Source organism: Belonocnema kinseyi, chromosome 8 (assembly GCF_010883055.1).
Source record: "Belonocnema kinseyi isolate 2016_QV_RU_SX_M_011 chromosome 8, B_treatae_v1, whole genome shotgun sequence".
Lineage (NCBI taxonomy): Eukaryota > Metazoa > Arthropoda > Insecta > Hymenoptera > Cynipidae > Belonocnema > Belonocnema kinseyi.
This window is the reverse complement of record NC_046664.1, coordinates 131,323,002-131,342,288: the sequence shown is the minus strand read 5'-3', so window position 1 is coordinate 131,342,288 and position 19,287 is coordinate 131,323,002. Positions and strand designations below refer to the sequence as shown.

The 19,287-nt window shown below is 32.0% G+C and overlaps 1 protein-coding gene across 2 annotated transcripts in view; it reads right to left on the bottom strand.

Moving 5' to 3' along the window:
- Positions 1 to 14,015, bottom strand: part of LOC117177971 (importin subunit alpha) — a 120,319-nt gene extending 106,304 nt beyond the window's left edge. The window contains exons 1-2 of one of the 2 annotated variants that reach the window (XM_033369126.1): positions 13,843 to 14,015; positions 13,040 to 13,110 (exon numbers count right to left, since the gene is read on the bottom strand). In XM_033369126.1, coding sequence (XP_033225017.1) covers positions 13,040 to 13,105 — 66 coding nt within the window. In that variant the 5' untranslated portion in view covers positions 13,106 to 13,110; positions 13,843 to 14,015. Of the gene's footprint in view, positions 1 to 13,039; positions 13,111 to 13,422; positions 13,533 to 13,842 lie in introns of those variants that run through there. The other variant, XM_033369127.1, reaches the window with a different exon arrangement.
- Between the last annotated feature and the right edge of the window lie 5,272 nt (positions 14,016 to 19,287).

Below are 19,287 nucleotides of genomic sequence, written 5' to 3'. Positions count from 1 at the left end.
AGCGTAAAGCCTCAAAAATTGCAACAAACTCCGAATCGGAATGGGATTCCGATGAAAATGATGAACGTATCATCACACCTAATCCAGATTACTCTGGCTCTGGTGACTTCGAAGCTGCCTGGCAACACTTTTACATCCAGGTAAGTGCCTGGCAATGCGCAGGTGCTATTTCTATGCCAGCCCTTACATGTACACCAATTTTCAACCTTATCCGAGTCACGTAAGTTAACTGCCAAAAATTCGCACCTTTGACAGGTCGCCACAGGTGAACGCATCCACTCACACCTGCCAGGCACCCATTTTTACGTTCCTCATCATCAGACGAACATCACATGTGAAAATTGGCCTTATCCGTATCACGCTCCCATTTACGTTGTCAGCCCACGGTATATTAATTGTGTCAGTTCAAAATTCAATCATTTGGCTTAATATTCGACTTTTTATTTGCTATTTGAACTATTTGGCTAAAAATTAATCTATTGTGTTAAAAATTAATTTTATGACAATTAATTTTTTAAAGTAAACATTTTTTAATTCAGCTGATCATTCTTCTTTTTTGTCCAAAAATGTAGTATTTTTTGGAAAATTAACCTTCTTGTAGAAAATATGTTAATATTTTTTAGGAAATTATTTCTTTAGTACACAATTCACGTCTGGGGTTAAAAGATTAACTAATTTATAAAAATACTGGTTTTTGGGTTAAAAATTAACTGCTTCAACGAAAAGTATTTCAAAATTTTCCGTTTTTTCAAGAAACTGTTTTTTGGGGTTTAATATTTTTTTATATATCATTAATCATCAATAGTTTGCAGAGAAAGAGATAGCGAGAGAGAGCGGTCCTTCATGAATAAATTTCTCGAAGCAAAAATAAATTGTTTTTTCATCTGATCTTGCTTAAATTATATTTAACAAAAGTAGTGATGCATGAACACTTGCTAATTTTAAGAACAAATTACATAAACAAATGCATATTTTCGGCGTTCTCAAGCAAAAATAAATCGTTTTTTCATCTGATCTTGCTTAAATTATAATAATTAACAAATTTAGTTATGCATTAACAATTGTTAATTTTAAGAACAAATTACATAAACAAATGCATATTTTGGCGTTCTCAAGCAGAAATAAATCGTTTTTTCATCTGGTCTTGCTCAAAATATATTCAAAAAATGTAGTTATTAATTAACATTTGTTAATTTTACGAACAAGTTAAATAAACAAAAGTATATTTTCGGCGTTTTCAAGCAGAAATAAATCGTTTTTTCATCTGATCTTGCTCAAATTATATTCAACAAATGTAGTTATGCATAACCATTTGTTAATTTTAAGAATAAATTATATAAACATATTGAAAGTGGAACAGTTTTGAATTTTAAGCGTTTAAAATGAAAGTTCAACACATCTCTCATTGAGAATTGTTACATTTAAACGCTAGAGCAATTACACGCACTGTACAATAAAATAAATGTGTATGAATAGAACGTTTAAGAGAATGGAACTATTTTAATTTACTTGTGCAGTCGTAAATTAATTTTTAAAATTGAAATTTCAACTATTCCGCTTTTAATTCAAAATTTATCTTTTTCAGTTACATTAAAAATACAAATACTAGGTTGGAAATTCATGTTTCTGATCAAAAATTTGAAGTTTAGTTGACAGAAGTTGGGTTGGAAGATGAACTATGTTGCTGAAAACTCGGGTTTTTAGTTTTTTTTTTAATAAGAAATCATTTTTTCCCTGGGAATTAAAGTAACATTTGTTGATAAAAATTCATTTTTTGTAGAAAAAAAAAAGATAAGAGAACAATAATCAGTGAATTATTCTCTCAAAAATAATTCTTATAAATAATATTAATATTGATAAAACATGTAACTATTTGGTTGAAAACCCGTTTATTTAAGGTAGAAATTCTTGAAAACACGTTTTATCGTTTGATAATTATTTTTCTCGCATGAAAAGTTAACTGCAGGTTTCTAGTTGCAAATTTATCTATTTCAGTTTAAAATTTAACTACATAATTGAATGAAAATTAATTTTTTTGTTTGAAAATTGAAACTGTTCTCTTTATGATTTGTGTGTTTGGGTTAAATAATAACGTTTCTAACAACATATTGAACTTTTTAAATTTTCGAATAAACATTCGTTACAAACCTAACTTTATAACTGTTTGATTTCTGGTAGGAAACTTATCTTCTTGATTGAATATTTACCTCTTTGTCTAAAAATTCATGTATTTGGTGAAAAATCAGTCTTCTTAAGTTCTTATGTATAAAATTAAAGTACTTCATTAAATGTTGTACTACTTGGTTAAATTTTCAGTTGATTGGTTGAGGGGCTTAAATATTTTGTTAAAAACTCTTTTTTAGGTTAAATATTACTTTTTTAAGTCTCAATTTAACAATTCCATTTTTTATTGAAAATAAAGCTATTGAAGTTTTTATTAAAAATGGATCCTACATATTTGGTTTGTACATACAACTGTAGAAAGGAAAGTATAACTAAATTCTTAAAAATTCATATAATTAATAGAAAGTTTCACTATTTTGTTAAAAATTAGTCTTTGGATTGACAATCTATTAGCAGTGGTAGAAAATTCATCTTTCTTGATTGAAAATTCAAGAATCTTCCAACAATATCGTCTGTTAGTCAACATTTTTCTTGTTTTGTTTAACTAGTTTTCCAAACATTTGCACTCTGAAATTTTGAAGAATCAGTAGAATGCAATCTATTTACGACAATTCAGCTGTAAATTGTTCATTTAACAATATCTTATTTATATTTGCTGCTTTTAAATAAACAGTGCAATATTACTACATACTACAAAATATATTATTTTTCATTAAAACATTTCTAAATTGAATGAAAATTGAAAGTAGTTTCTATAATCGGCATAATAGCATTTCCATTTTTCAAATTATTTAATTCTAAGCCAAAGTACAAATTTTCCCCTATCTACGGGGAAAATATATTTCAGGATTTTCACTCTAGCCATAGCCGGTTTAACCAGGGCTTAGAGGAGTCAGAGGGAAGGAGGGACGTCAACCCATTGACGAATTTTCCTCTCCGCTAGGTTCAAGTGAGAAGAGCACATTTGCCGAAAGAGAATCGAAAACCCGACCCGATCCGTAGCCGATATATCGACTTCCCGATCCAAAGTCGAGTCGAGCTAAAACCGACACACAGTCCAAAACCGACACACGGTCCAAAACCGACACACGGTCCAAAACCGATACCGCAGGCTGGGATTGAGTCGGAATCGTGTCGATGTCGGAAAAGATCGCCCGAGGGCATCACTATTCATGATGAGTTGATAAATGTTAATTATTTTTCTTAACAAATGCATTTTTAGGGCGTCTGTGGACGGGAACATTCTTTTTTTCGATGGCAGCGTTTTTAATTGGGAACTTCTTGAGAATTTCACCTTGAACTATTGGACAAGTGCTAATGACTTTTATAGAATACATTCTAACGCGTTCCGTTAAAGCTGAAACGGTTAGTAAATACTCAGTGCGTGCGTGCGATCCCGAGTTCGTTTCTTAATACTTGTTTATATTCATCCATATTGATGTGAGATTATAGAGAGAATGATTTGATACCACAAGTCCTACAGTAGCAGTTTAAGCTTTTAAAGTGGTTCTAATTTATTGTAAATACAGACCCTACTTTGACGCTAAACGTGGAAAAACGGCCGATTTCGGCTTAATTAGAACCTACTTTACAGATTCCAGCCCCTACGAAGGTAGGAGATACGGCTTCAAAGTAGGGCCTAAATTTCGACTTGGGTGAAGAGAAAAGTTACTTTTCTTATATTTTGTTCGATTCGTGAAAACCAACTCCATTTTGTCCACAAAAAAAAACTTTTCTTCATTATGCTCAACACTTTTATATTAAATATAATAAATTTTTATGTAGCTCTGCCTGGGATTGCTTATTAAGACATTCCAAAATAAAGTACAATTTGTACTTATCGTGTTCACTTTAATATTCGTTTCTTATTTTGCATTAAATTATATTCTTAGCTAAGCTAAAACATGTAACATTCCAATAAATTGATATCATTACAATGTATAATATGCATGGAAATTAAAACATACTGATTCTTATTGCCTTGTTTATACAGAGATTCATTATGTTTAATCATGTTTTTTACGATTAAAGAAAAATTAGGCTTCATGTCAATAAAATTAAAATATTCGTAAAAAATGTGTAAATCCTTGTTCGTTGAATAAATGTTGTCTCATTTATTCTCGTAGCTTGTATCGTTTGCACACAATTTAATATTTTGATTCTCAATTTTGTTTTTCATGAAGAAAACAAAAACTACTCATCCTATAAAAAAAAAGTGATTCATGACAAATTTGTAGATCTCTTTTAGTTGCAAAATTTTTGTCGATCTATCTCTTTTCGTATTTTGCTTTGTTTTAAGGGCATGTGATACTTAGAAAATTGTCGATTTTACCAGTTTTAGGTTCCCCCGGCTTTTTTTCTAGAATAATAAATATTTTGTCTTAAAAATTTGGGAAATTATAGCGAATATGCTAACGGACGTCCCCACACTTTTTTGTAGGTTAATTCAAAAAAGTTTTAATTTAGCAAAACGTGATTAATGTGCATAGCGCTTTCTGCAGGTGCTGACTGACACGACAAGTGTAAGACTGACAGGAAGTTTTTATGTCATTGATGACCACAATTGATGAATGAGGGACTTAGGGGTTCCAGTAAGATTGCTCAACATTGTATTTTTTTGGTTATCAGGCGGAATCTATTCTTCCCCTCTGATGGAACCAACCCGAGGGTTTGTGGGGTTGGCATCCCCGAAAGGGGTGCTTTCTCCCCGCTTCTTTTTAAGCTGGCCCTGAGAAGGCTTGGACTACATTTTCCAGTTACAGTTTGTGTGGCTAAGTATGCAAATGACTTACTTCTTTATGTCGCTGGGGAATCTGTACAGGAGGCTTCCGAACTTCTGGAATCGGCTTGTGAGCGATTGATTCCAAGGCTGGCGACATTGGAGCCTTACATCTCGGTCCCAAAATCGCAACTCTGTGTCTTTTTTAGGCAGAGGAGGGACTCTGGGCATTTCCATCGTGATGAATCAAATAGTTATTCAGTGCCAGTCTACCCGAAACTACCTGGGTATAATATTGAGAAAAAACTGACCTGAATCGCATACATTCAGGCACTGATCAGAGCGAGCTTGGAGTGGGGTGCCCCCCTCTTCTCTGGAGCAGGCACAATGGCACTGAGAATACTGCACAAGATCCATCATGCTTCTGTGAGGGTTGCCTTAGGGTGTATGAGCTTTTCATCCATGTCTGTGCTTCTCTCAGAGGCTTCCGAGACCACTTTGTTGTTCCGACGGTCTCTTCAGACAAATTGGTTTATCTTACAAAGTCTGCGGGAATGAAAGCCCGCTAGCGAGGAAGTTGGACTGCTTGGCTGCTGTGGCCTGATTTAGAGGTTCAGGGTAAACCCGGATAAGGTTGACGATTTTGTTGGGTTCTATCGCATTGTGGGATCAGGGGCAGTGAGATCGCGGATGGGGCTGCTAAGTACTGCCATTCTAGGTTCCGCGTCATAACTCTAAAGGGACTTCCTGTTCGTGATCTTCGGGAGGTTTGCCAGAGGGACTTCAATTTTTGGAATGCGTAGTGCTGGCCTTTTGGCAGTATGGATAGTTCGAGGCGAACCTACTTTTCGTGAGTAAATATAAAATAAGTGCTGAGTATTTTTTTTATGTTTGAGGCGAATATATCCTTTCAAAAAAGGGCAAAGTCAAAATAGATTCGATGAAAAATGCTTATCTGCACCACTTCGGATTTAGTGTTAGTGGCACTGGAAAATCATGGGTACCGAAATTGTTTTGCGAGGCGTGTCGGTCTAAATTGTACAGATGGTCAAGGGGCGACCAAATGTATCTTCCATTTTCATCTCCAATTCTGTAGAGAGAATCGCAAACCCACACAGATAATTGTTACTTTTGCTCGACGAAAGTGGTGGAAATACATTCCAAAAACATTAAAGGCCTGAAGTATCCTGAAGTTTCATCAGTAACGAAGCCAATACCACGTCGAAAAATGATCAATTGCCGATTTATCCCGGTCCAATCTCTCGACCAGTGAAAACTTCTGATGAAAATATAAGCAGTGGCAGTGAATTTTTGGCTGATGAAAAACATTTAGTTCCGCAAGCTGAATTAAGTGTCTTGATCCGAAATCTACAACTATCCAAACAAAAAGCAGAATTGCTAGCATTGCGTATTAAACAATGGGAATATCTCGACAAAGAAGCTAAAGTGACCAGATTCCTGCCTTACCGGCACTTTTTTTATTTCCTAACTTACTTTCAGACGAAGCGCCAAATCGAGTTGAAAATTTTGGATAATAAATAAGAAACACTAAGAAAGGTGGGCCTGGTCCTAATTTTTAGTAATTATAAAAAAGCTTTTTTTTAAATAATTTCTTTTGCTTTTTTCATCATTATTAAAAATTAGGAACAGTCCCACCTTTCTTAGCGTTTATTATTTATTCTCCAAAACTTTCAACTCGATGTGGCGCTTCGTGTGAAAATAAGTGGGGAAATAAAAAAGTGGCGGTAAGGTAGGAATCTTTTCACGTGACCCACTCGTCACATGGCCTCAAAATCGTATTTTACGGAAAAATCAGATGTGCTATTGCAATGATGTAGTAGGTTTATTTGAAGCAATAAAGCAACCATATGATAAAAATGAGTGGCGTCTTTTCATATATGGTTTAAAATGTAGCCTCAAAGCTGCTCTCTTCCGTGATGGAAATAAAAAACCATATATTCTGCTTGCGCACGCACACAACAACAAGGAAAACTACATGACGATGATTGATATATTAAGAAATATTAGATATGACAAACATAACTGGAAAATTTGTGACGATCTGAAGGTATTAAATATATGTTATAATCTAATTTTAAAAATTCATATGCAATGTATTTCAATTCATACTCGATTTCCCAATAATTGGGTTGTTGACTGGGATGCAATCTGGCTTTACGAAATACTGTTGCTTTCTTTACCTATGGGATAGTCGCGCCACTGAGCATTAGGGTGGCCCAAAAAATCACATTTGAGAAATTTTAACGGGCTTGTTGGCCAAATAGTTCTCGTAGGCAGATAAATGTATGCCTATTTTTTTATTTTCAAAACAAAATATTTTTAGAACTCGCTCTGAGGCTTCAAAGTTTCCTGATTTGAAGTAAAGAAATCCTTACACTAGCTACAGGTTTAACCCAAAGAGCAGCTATGGATTTATTAACTTATTATTACTCTGCCATTCAACTCATTTTCATCAGCTTTTCTTACGCTTTACTCAATGTAAATTATACTTTTAATCATTTTTCTTTTAGAAATCTATTCTCAATAGCCTAAAGAATGTCACTTCAAAATGTCCAGTTACACAATTATATCTGAGGGTCACAATAAGCCTCCAAATATTGCCATTTTATGCCATTTTTGATATGCCTAAAACTTTTGCATAATATTTCGGAGATATAAAAATGCGATAAATACAATATTCATTGATAAGTGAACAAGTATATCAAATATGAAATAAATTGACTTTTAATTTCCTGTACAAAATCGAAGAAATAAAAATTGGAAACATTTTATATGTTAAGCCCCATAAGACATAAAAACGGCCAGAGCGAGTTCTAAAAATATTTCGTTTTGAAAATAAAAAAATAGGCGTACATTTATTTGCCTACGAGAACGATTTGGCCAACAAGCCCGTTAAAATTTCTAAAATGTGATCTTTTGGGTCACCCTACTGACCATCACTACAAGAAAAAAGATTGGCCAGTCCGTCACAAATATACACCAGGACAACAAAGTTCCTCTGCTACACCACTGGTTGACCCAACTCGTGTATTACTTCCACCTTTACACATCAAACTCGGTCACATGAAAAATTTCGTGAAGGCTCTTCACCGTGATGGACAGGGTTTCCCGTACCTAATGAAACTGTTCCCCAAAATTTCCTACGCCAACAGCAAAGAAGGTATTTTTTTTGAACCAGATATTAGAAGAATGATGAATGACAACTTTGCCAAATGTTTATGGACAAAAGAAGCAGCAGCATGGGTATCATGCAAAAGCGCTGTTCGAAGCTTCCTTGGAATCCGAATGGCGTTGAAAATCCATTTTCTCCATTTTCATCTCGTTTTCTTCCCCGATAGCTTGGGTGAAACTAGCAACGATAAAGGAGAACGTCTGTATTGAGATTTACAAAGGATTGAGAAAAACTACAAAGGATTATTGGTCTCTTATACGTAAAACGGACCCCAAAAAATACAAACGACGCAGTTCCACCGCACTTCCTTTCTAATTTTTTGTATTTTTCGAAATGCAGCTTTGCGTGACCCCTAATAGAGATGTTTTACTTTTCAAAGAGAATACACAACATTACAAGTTTATAAAAAATGCAATGTCTCGAATTTTGTACCTCGACTTCAACTTGATGCATAACCTAAGAAAGTTGTAGCAAACATCTGAAATTTACATCACACAAATCTTTAAAAGCTTGTCTTTAATTCAGCTGAGTAAAACGTGAACAATCTTTACCGCCTTCCGAGATACGACTGAAAATTTCCAAGCGTATCTGTGTGAACATTAGTCTGCAATTACCGTTCTCTGCCAGTCCGTTGCTTGTCTAGTTCATTACGGCAGGACTGAAGAGGGCACACAGTCTCGTTTTAAAAGTATAAATGTTGTACGTTAATGAGCCGAAAAGTAATATTCCAAAAAATTATTTGTAGCTTACAGATTTGAAAATCTGATGAAAAGTAAGGAAATTTGATAGCTTTTAAAAACAGTGAACTTCGAAAGCACAGTTTTTTATAGAAAAAATAATAGGAAAAATCTGAAAAAATGCATGGTTGTACATTAAACATTTCTGAACAGATTGCCGTCGACAAATGTGCAAAATATAAATAATTGTTTGCTTTTTATGAATAAATATGCGAGCGCACTATCTTCAGATCCAATGCAGATAATAAAGTCATTTAAATTGGAAGTAGTTAGTTGAACTATCTGTAATAATGTACAATTTGAAGGAAGTATGTGCTTCTTGTTGTCTTCGTACAAATTGCGATATTTGAAGTCAGTTTTTTTTACATAGGAAAGCAAGTGCGGGAACCCAGCGTGGTGCCGTTTTTTCAGGGGATCGTCCTCGGTTTTCCTCAACACAGGGAAAGGGTTTGAAGGCCAGAGTGAGGCTCGGAGGCACAAGTTTTCATGTCTGTGTGTACGTGTGTTAGTAAGAGCTTTGACGGGACAGACAGCGAGGGGGGTCTCGGAAGCTGCAGGTTTTCAATCTGAACCGCAACCTCACACACAAGCGCACACGCGCAAACATCCTACTTGATAAAATTTTCTAAACTAATAGCCTAATTTAAAAAATTTAAAACAAATTGTCTTTGTCTCAGCTATTTCTATATGATTCCAGAAAAAAATTGTGAAATGATAAAAAATGTACTGTAGAAATGGCTTTTCATTAAAAAGCTATTTTATTGTTTTTCTCGAAAACTATCAATTAAATCAACATACACTATCGAAATAATTTGTGCATATCACACTTCTTTAAATGAATATGGAAAAATATTTTCAAAACTTTAATAATTTTCCGAAATATGACCTTTTTTATCTAAACACATAGAATGTCAAATAACAAAACGACCCAGAATTCGCTATGTGCACCCGATATATTCGGAATCAGTAGAACATTGTGGACAAGAATCAATCATCAGGACCTAAAATGGATGCTCACTCTCCTCTTCGGATCCCAGACTAGGTAGGTCAGGTGAAGGAAAACCAAGGACGATCCCCTGAAAAAACGGCACCACGTTGGGTTCCCGCACTTACTTTCCTATATGAAAAACTGACTTCAAATATCGCAATTTGTACTAAGACAACAAGAAGCACATACTTCCTTGAAATTTTAAATTATTACAGATAGTTCAACTAACTACCTCCAGTTTAAATCACTTCAATATCTTCAATAGAACTGAAGATAGTTCGAACGCATATTTATTCACATTCACATTCATATTCTATAAAAAAACTATGCTTCAAAGTTCACTGTTTTTAAAAGCTATCAAATTTCCTCACTTTTCATCGTATGTTCAGATCTGAGAGCTACAAATAATTTTTCGGAAATTTACTTTTCGGCTCATTAACGTACAACATTTGCACCTTTAAAACGAGATCTTTTTCATTAACCTACCATTTTTTCTTCACCTACTTATTCAACGTCGTAGCCAGATGACTCGAATTTTCTCGCCGATAGTAGGTAGTAATTTACAGGAATTTTTTTTCGATTAGATAAAAATTGACCAAGGTGGGTAGGGGAGATTTTCGGATTTTTTGTTGACAGTGCCTATTTTGAATATACTAAACAGCTTTCGTATGGATTAAACAAAATGTTAACCTTTTTTCAAAACAAAAAATGTTTTCAAGTTTTTTTTTTTAATTTCAACCAATTTTCTGTATCAAAATAAAGATCAAGATTTTCTCTTTAGAAACCTTGAAGCACAAAATATCGTTTTTTTTTTTTTTTCGAGAAACTAAATAAAGATTAATGCAATGCATCGACGGCGCTCGACACCGCTGAGGCGCTCGCTCGCCGGAACTTCTTCAAAAGTTCGAACTAATTTATCGTATCATTTATAAATATTTATTATTTATAGAACTGTTCTCTGCATTTTACATTTTTGAAACTGACATTACAGTATGTTATTGCCTATTTTTCGAACATAATCTATTGTAAATGGAAAAATTGATACTGTGCGTATTTATCTATTGCCTTAAGATTATTTAAAAGCTATTTTAAAGCTGATTTCTTTCTTCTAATTTCGAACTTCTTAAGTTTTCTGTTTTTGAGACTTTTTTATTTTCGTTGTCTAATTTTTTTTCTTTGGCCGGCGGCTTTTTGGCGTTTTCGTTGCCTTTGATTCTTTCAAAAATGTCTTCTCTTCTTTTATGAAAAAAATTGTACTCTGTTGCAGTTGAAAAATTATTTAACTGCAATTGCCGATCTTGATAATGAATAACGCATAATATTGCAAGGTGCTTGGTATCATTGCTGCACTATCAAATCTTGATTTTAGCATGAGCTTCTTCTGACTTTACAGCAGGCTCAAAGAAACAAAACCAAAGGCAACGAAAATACAACAAAAAAATCTATCTGTAAAATATGGGGAAGTTAAGATGTTGATGATTAGAAGAAAGAAAGGAGTAAAGAAATAAGTTCAGAAATAGCTTTTAAATACATTTAAGGCTATAGATAAATACACATAATAACAATTTTTCCAATTACAATAGATTATGTATGAAAAATACACTTAAATTTACTTCCTTATAACATCCCTACAGTCACTGTAATACAGACATTAAATTACTATAATGCCAGCCTTAACCCTGTAAAATGTAGAGGGCTATTCTGTGAACAAGAAATATTTATAATTACACGATAAATTAGACCTACGAAGTTCCGCCAAATGAGCGTCCCAGCGGTCACGTACGCCGTCGATGCATTGCATTACTCTATTTAATTTCTCGAAAACAAAAAAAACATTTTGTGCCTTAAAGTTTCGAAAGAGAAAATCTTTATCTTTATTTTGAGACAACAAAATTGGTCAAAATTAACCGTTAATTGTCACTTGAGGTCCAATGGACTTCATGCTTTCTTCGATCGCGAATATTTCTAGAATGCCTGCTTCATTTTTTGCATTTTTTTCACTATGTTAACACCTGGATTTTTTATATGAGCAATAGCATATTGTTCACAAGGCTTTCAGAAACATGCACAATAAGTTTCAGATAAGTCTATTCTATATCATGAAAAAATCTATCAAAAACATATGAGGCAAAATTTTATTTAATCCATAAGAAAGCAGCTTCGTACATTGAAAATAAGCACCACTAGAATATCCGAAAATTTCCACTCCGCCACCTCGGTTAATTTTGTATCCAATCGAAAAAAAAATTTTCCTGTAAAGTACTACCTAGTAGGATTACATTTTGCCTAAGTTTTAGTTTGCTCAGAGAAAGTCATTTTTCAGGATGGATACACTTGAGAAATAATGCCCCACATATATTATAATTTTATTATTTATAATCATTGAAAAAATGCAAAATTCAACATCATTCGCATAGTTCTAGGTAAGGCCCCAGGTTAAAGTAAAGATATAAAATTCGTGGATTCCTTTATCTTCTTACGTTTCAAGGTTAGCATTGATTTGTAGTACGGCTCGCGCTAGCCGTGTAGATAATTTCTGACAGTAGTGTACACATTTACACGATTCTGAGTGCTAAATAAAACTCATTTATAATTCCATAATATAATAGGATATAAAGTGTAATTTGAAGTAATCTAATAAATCTTCACCCAAAACTTAAAAAAATCGCAGCCCGAAAAATAAATTTAATAATTTCCCGGTTTTAACCAATTCCCAGTTTACTGGTCTAGCAGCCCCCTTCAATCTCTTTCAACATTTTAAAGTTAGAGATAAATAAATAGCCCACCCCAGGGGAAAATATTCATGTAAAAAATGAAAATACATGTGAAATTCTGATGGAGTACCACGGAAACTTTAAATCTAATATTCAACTGTAAACATCTTGGAAACCGTATAATACGCGGCAAAACTGAACATCAACTTTGAGTGTTTAGTAATTTGTACATTATATTAATAGGCCTCAGTTCGTAATTTTATAGTTGGTTGCAACTACGATTCCATGTAAATATTTTCACATGAAGTATTCCGAAAATACCACCCAAATCTCACTTCATATTACATGTTATTAGCCGAACTCACGTCTGCTTCCATGTGTAAATCTACGAGGATTGCCACGTATATTTCAACAGGAACATTTTCATCATTTGCACATAAAACTGAAACCCGATGAATATAAAAAAGGGAAAACTAAACTAACATTATTGTAGTCAATCTAGTAAAATGATTACAACCAACCCCTGAATAATAAGAGTAGTTTAGATTTTAAAAATGTACTTACATCGTGTTTATTGTTGAACTTAAACTTGGCCATTCGCCCCGATGCATCTGTTTCTCGGGCCGGCATTTTAGCTGAAATGTGAAAACAATCATTAAAATTAATGTAATAAACTATACAAATTTTTTAACATCGACCTTTCATTCGTTAAAATTTCTGTAAGATTTGACGAAGCTCCAGACTTGTACATTAAATTTTTGTTCATACTTCAGCTTCAAAGTAAAGCTCACCTGACACGGCGGGCGAAATAACGATACCATATTTCGCCTGCCGGCATGTTTGTGGATTACAACTCCAAACTCTAAATTAACAGTATACGGTACTCATCTTCCTCTTACTTCGCCCATCATATCGGGTGACATATTAACGTTCAATTTATCACTTACATTTATGTTTTACCTTTTAAGCTGCATTTAATTCGTTTCAACTTTCAAATTCATGAAAGATATAATAATAAAAGCTTAGATAAAGCAAAATATTACAAAAAAAATTTTGAAGGACAAACAATTGAAAATTTGTAACCGGAGGTCTGCAGTTTCAAAACCTTGGAAAGCCGCAGGTTGAAATGCGTCTACGCATGACCTATTGGAAAGTATTTGTTGTCTGACAAATGATATTTATCAAATTACAGACGTTTGGTTAGAAGAAAACAAGGTGTTTCTGTTTTTTAATTGTGTTGACAAAATATATTTCGCGTAACGGTCGCAATTGACTTCATTTTATTTTGGTGGCAGTTTGCAAAGGTAAAAGGCAAAAATGAAGCCGGTAATGGAAAGTGCTGTTGCAGCTCGTTTAATAAAGCTTACCTTTTAACGAGGAATCAAAAATAATGGTGTATAGAACAAACAGCAGTTTCAATCGCGACCCGCGCGGTAATCGTTAAAATGGCCGGCCTAATATTCTTTGACAGTGAGGGAGGAATGAAGGTAGATTTTAGAGTCTTGTTGGTGTCCGTCATGAAGGAATAGTAAGGAATCATGATCCAACAAAGCATGGTCCTGCCAGGCGCAAGTAAAAAAAAGTCAACCAATCAGATTGGGCATCCTAGGGCACCCAGCCTTTCTGACATCTTGGATCGAATGCGGCAGTTGGCTTCCCCTTCCATTCGTGCCAATGCAGTGAGTATGGTGGGGGGCGTCGGTTCACTCCAATATTCCAAGTCAAACGTATTTGAGCATCGAGTTGGCGGGACCATGGTTTTTTGGATCATGATAAGGAGTTATGATCAGTGGTTTTGGACAAAGGTATTAGGTCCTAGATACGGCATGGGTCAGTGGTGGGGACGGCCGATATATATATATCTAACTCCATTTTCGACTATATCGAGGTGCTGCCCTCTTCAACTTTTCACCGTTTCTATGGCAACCGCATCCTCCAAGCACGTCAGCGGGCATGGTGGGGCCGGGGCGCACACCGAAAGTTGTTGAATTTCAAACTGAAGTCTGAACGTGTTTTTCTCGTTCTCGCGTGCGCCTTCGCCATCACTGTAGCAATCTTTGCTATAGTTGAGTCTGTTGGCTGGCTCTATACGGCCTGTACGCTAAAAATGTTGTGAACACTGATTTACCTAATTATATTCAAATTAAAGAGAGCCTACAAATATTCTATTTATTATTATTTTAAATTTTCGAGACAATAAATAAATGTAAAAAAATTCTTATCGTACTTTAGAATTTTAGTTAAATCTCTAAAATTATTTTTAAAAACTAAACTTAAAATTTAAATGAAATTAAGATAAATTAAAAAATTTAATAAAATTTATTTAAATTCCAAATTGAATAAAATTTAGATGAATTTAAAATTTAAATAAAATTTAGCTAAATTCAACATTTAAATTAAATTTAGGTGAATTTAAGAGTTAAATAAAGTTTAGATAAATTAATTTCTCGTCTGGTTTCTTTTCAAAGAGAAATTTTCTAGATACTAAGTAAATAAGTTTTAAAACAATTCTATTCGTACTTTAAGATTTATTGTAGTGCAATTTTAAAATTTATTTTGTAAAACTAAATATAAAGATTGAATACAATGTAGATCATTACAAAAAGTGAATACATGTTAGTTATATTCAAAATTTAAGTAAAATTTAGTTGAATTTAAGTAAATTTCAGTTAAAATTGTGGATGTTGAATGGTGTTAAATGGTGTTAAATTTAAGTACAATTTAGTTCAATAAAAATGAAACTGTCGCTAAATTTTAAATTTAATTGAATTGAATACAGATATATGTGGGTTGTTTCTTGGCTTCAAAAATGGAGAGCATTCAAATAAGCTGGAGAAATTAAAAAAATTCCCTTATTTTTATAATAGTTAGTTAAATTCAACAAAAAAACTCAGGAAAGTAATTAGGACTCATAGTTCTAAGGTGTTTGGTTTGAAAATTTTAACAAGTCGACAATGTCAAAATATAAAAAAAAGCGTTTAAACTTCAGCATAACTATTTTGCATGGAAATACTTTATTCTTCCACCATTTTATTTCAAATTAGAAGTATGTTAGCAATTAAATAATTATTCCATTCAAAATTATTCAGATTCGAAAATTGGATTATAATTTCAAAGTCTTTGAAATTAAAAGGCTTTAAATGAGAGAAATTTGAAATGAAAACAATTAAAATTACAGTGTAATTATTTTCTCTTAGAAGCGTAAGAATAAAATAATAATTATTGAAAGAAACTAGTTTATAAATTTAAAATTTCAGTATTTGTAAAATTTCGAATATTCTTCGAGTATAACCGGTGAATTCAAATTATTTAATTTCAAACGTTTTAAATAAAATCACTTATGATTCGGCAATACATTTTTTTCAGCTTTAGGATATAAATAATCTAAAGCTGCAATAAGCAGATTATTCGATGTGAAACCTCGTAAAAAATTGGAATTAATGTAAAGCCTTTGAAATCGAAAACTTTTTATGAGGATAGGAATTTTTAATTGAAATGTTTTAATATATTTTCAATTTAAAACATTTAAATTGAGTAATTTTATAAACAGAAATTTTAAGAATTGTTTTTCCACACATTTTTTTTATTTTATTTTTTTTCAACGTTATTTTTCAGAAATAAAATAAATCTTTTTTCCTATCCTGCATAGTTTGTCCACAAAATGGATTTTTTTATTTTAGATTATTTTTTGTGCAATCAAAATTTGAATTTTAGATTTTTTAAGAAAATCCAAAAATTGGTTGTGATAATCTTGTAGGGCTTTTAAAAGTAAATGTTTTTATTTTTTTTACTTTTTTTCATATCGTGCGTTTTTCGGCTTCAAATTTTGATTTTCGGTTTATTAAAAAAATTTTGAAAACGCTATAACTCTGAGAATTTTCTTTTTATCGAAAAAAGTCATAAGGATAAATTGTTTGTTCTTTCAAATACTATGAATATCCGTACATAGAATTTTCAAATTCAGAAAAAAGTTGTCTCAAAAATTTTCAAAATGCGCTCACTTTTTGAATTTTCATCAAAAATGGCTGGGTCACGAACTCGTTCTTTCTTTTAGGACATAGAAAAAGTGTGCCAAAGATGAATTTGATTCGTTCATTTTTTTCGAGAGTTATCGTGTTTACGGACGGACGGCCGGCCGGACGGACAGACAGACCGACACTATCGTGAAAACCTGATTTTCGGATTCAGGGGGTCTCAAAACGTGAAGATCCGTTGAAAAAGTGTGATGTCAAATTTCCGACAATTCTAATACTTTCTCAAACATAAATGATGAGAATACAAGCATTAATATTTTTTAAATTTTGAATATGCCTTAAGTATAATCTGATAAATTTAAATTATTTAATTTTGAAAGTTTTGAACTGAAAATTGAAATGCAGAATTCTAAATGTTTATATTTGGGTATTAGCAGATTTTGGAGGCCATTAATTTAAGCGTAATCAAGTTAGAAGGCTTACAGTTGTCAATTTTACGATGTTAAACCCTTATATTAAAAACCAAATTGAATTTCAATGTTAAAATTTTTTATTGTTTAGGATTTGATTCTTAAATTCAGAATTTGTTCAATGCTTTACATTTTTAATTTTACACTTTCAAACCTTTTTGTTTAATTTGAGTCATCGAGAAAAAAATATTGCATTTTAGTAGACACGACTTTTTTTGGGTAAAAAAATTAATTTAGGAAATACACCGCGCGCCAAGGTGACCAATCCGTCGAGAGGGAAAAATAAGTTAAGCCAAATCTGCTGTTTGCGTGAAGAAACACACTATCTTCGTTTTGACGTGAGCCTTCTTTACGTGTACGCTGCAACGCGAAAATGACCCTTACGTCAACCTTTAGAGAGTAGCTTTTTTCTCCAAGACGGCAGAAATAATCACAGCTTATCACATTGAAAAAAATTATTTGATAACAAAATTTCGTCACTTATTTATTACATGAAAACATTTGTTTTTGTTTACAAGATTTAAGAAGTAAGAAAAAAATCTTGATTGGAATATATTAGTTTTTGAAGAACAAGAAGCTTTAAGCATTAAAACGCTAGGCGTAAATAATTTTAACATATCTTCCTTTTTAATTTAATAAACTCAATATTAAAATGGAAGTTTTAATAATGTCAGAAATAAATATTCACTTTAACTTCAAGTACCTAGATGACAGTTTTGACTTTTCATGTTAATTGTAATTTTTACATTATGTCTAATTGTCTACTGTGTTATGAATTGCAGTTAGAAGAAAGTTGTGAATAATACAATAGAGCGGAATTAAACTTCGGTTTTCAATCAAGATCTTTGAAAAGGAGTATACAATTTTTGAAAAAATAAGTCTGACAAAAAAGTGCCAGATTATGTATTTTTTGGTTCGATTCATAATTTTATTCAAATATGGAATTCCTTCCTAATTTCTTTTTAATTATGCAAGATTATTTTTCTTTAAAAACCCTTTTTTTTTAATGAGGTAATTAATTTATAATGCATAAGCCTTTAAAATTTTATAAAAGAAACTGAAAGTTAATCCAATATTTAAATTATTAGAAAATAAATTTATTTGCGAACAAATTTAAAAAAGCAAGTTTTTTGTTAAAGGAAAGAATTTAAAATAATTATTTTAGCAAAATCAAAAGTTTTTAATAGAATTAAATATGCAAACAGTTAAACAAGTAAATGCAAACAAAATCTTAATCGACCAGCTGGAAAGTATAGTTTTCTATACATGACCGGTGGAGAACATTTTAAAGATTCAACTTATTTTTCTCAATAAATACAAAATAAAGAAATAAATGAAATAATTAAAGGAAACTAAATAAAAAACTAAGGAAACTTATATATTTATTAAAAATAAAATAAAAACAGCGTCAAATTCTTTTAAAAAATATAGACTATTTAAGTACATAATAGTTCTGTGAATTTATAGCATTGGTTTATATTATTTTTTATGGTTGCGGTTTGAAAAATGTAATTATCTCATGTATTAAAACAACAAAAAGACGAAAATTATGGCAATTTTTATGTCAAGTTTTAGTATTAAATGATAATAAAAAAATTAGGCAAACTTCTTTTGTAAGATTTATTTACTTCTTATTTCAATTTGTAAAAAAAAATGGTTCATATTTATAACATGGCCTTAGCTAAACTGCAGAAGCAAGCCGTAATTTCCTTTGATTTTCAAAAATGCTTCTTACACTTTACAGCTGTTAAAAAACTCATATACCACTTAATTCACTAATATTTAAAAAATACAACATTTTAGAAGACATTTGTCTAGGTCTATAAGGAAATTTAGGAAAAAAAAATTTCATAAGTTTTTATAAGGAAATTTCTTTTCAGAATTTTTATTTCTTCAACCAGAAAAAAATAGTAAAGACATATTCAACCACAATTCTGGTTGATTTAACCAGACAGCTTTTTTAGTTTATTTAAATTTAAATAAAACTTAACTGTATCTTCAAATTCACTTTTCTACTAATTTCCAAAAAAATTATAACTTAAATAAAAAATAAGCTTTTTAATTCATATTTGTTATAACTATTTTATACTAACATCTTTGCTACATTTTAGGCATAATTTTGATTTCAAAAAGTCTTTAGAGTTTCCGAATTCCTTCAAGACCTTTTCTACTCAATTAAAATTATTTTTCCATTTACTTATAAAGTAAAATTAGATTATTACCATTTTGGATTTCAAATACACTATAATTTGGCGCGACCAAATATATAGCTGCCTAACGCGCCTCTAGAAACATGTGGCGGGACCAATCGGTACATGTCGCGCCTCTACAAGTATGTGGCCGAACTAAAAGCAATATATATATGTAT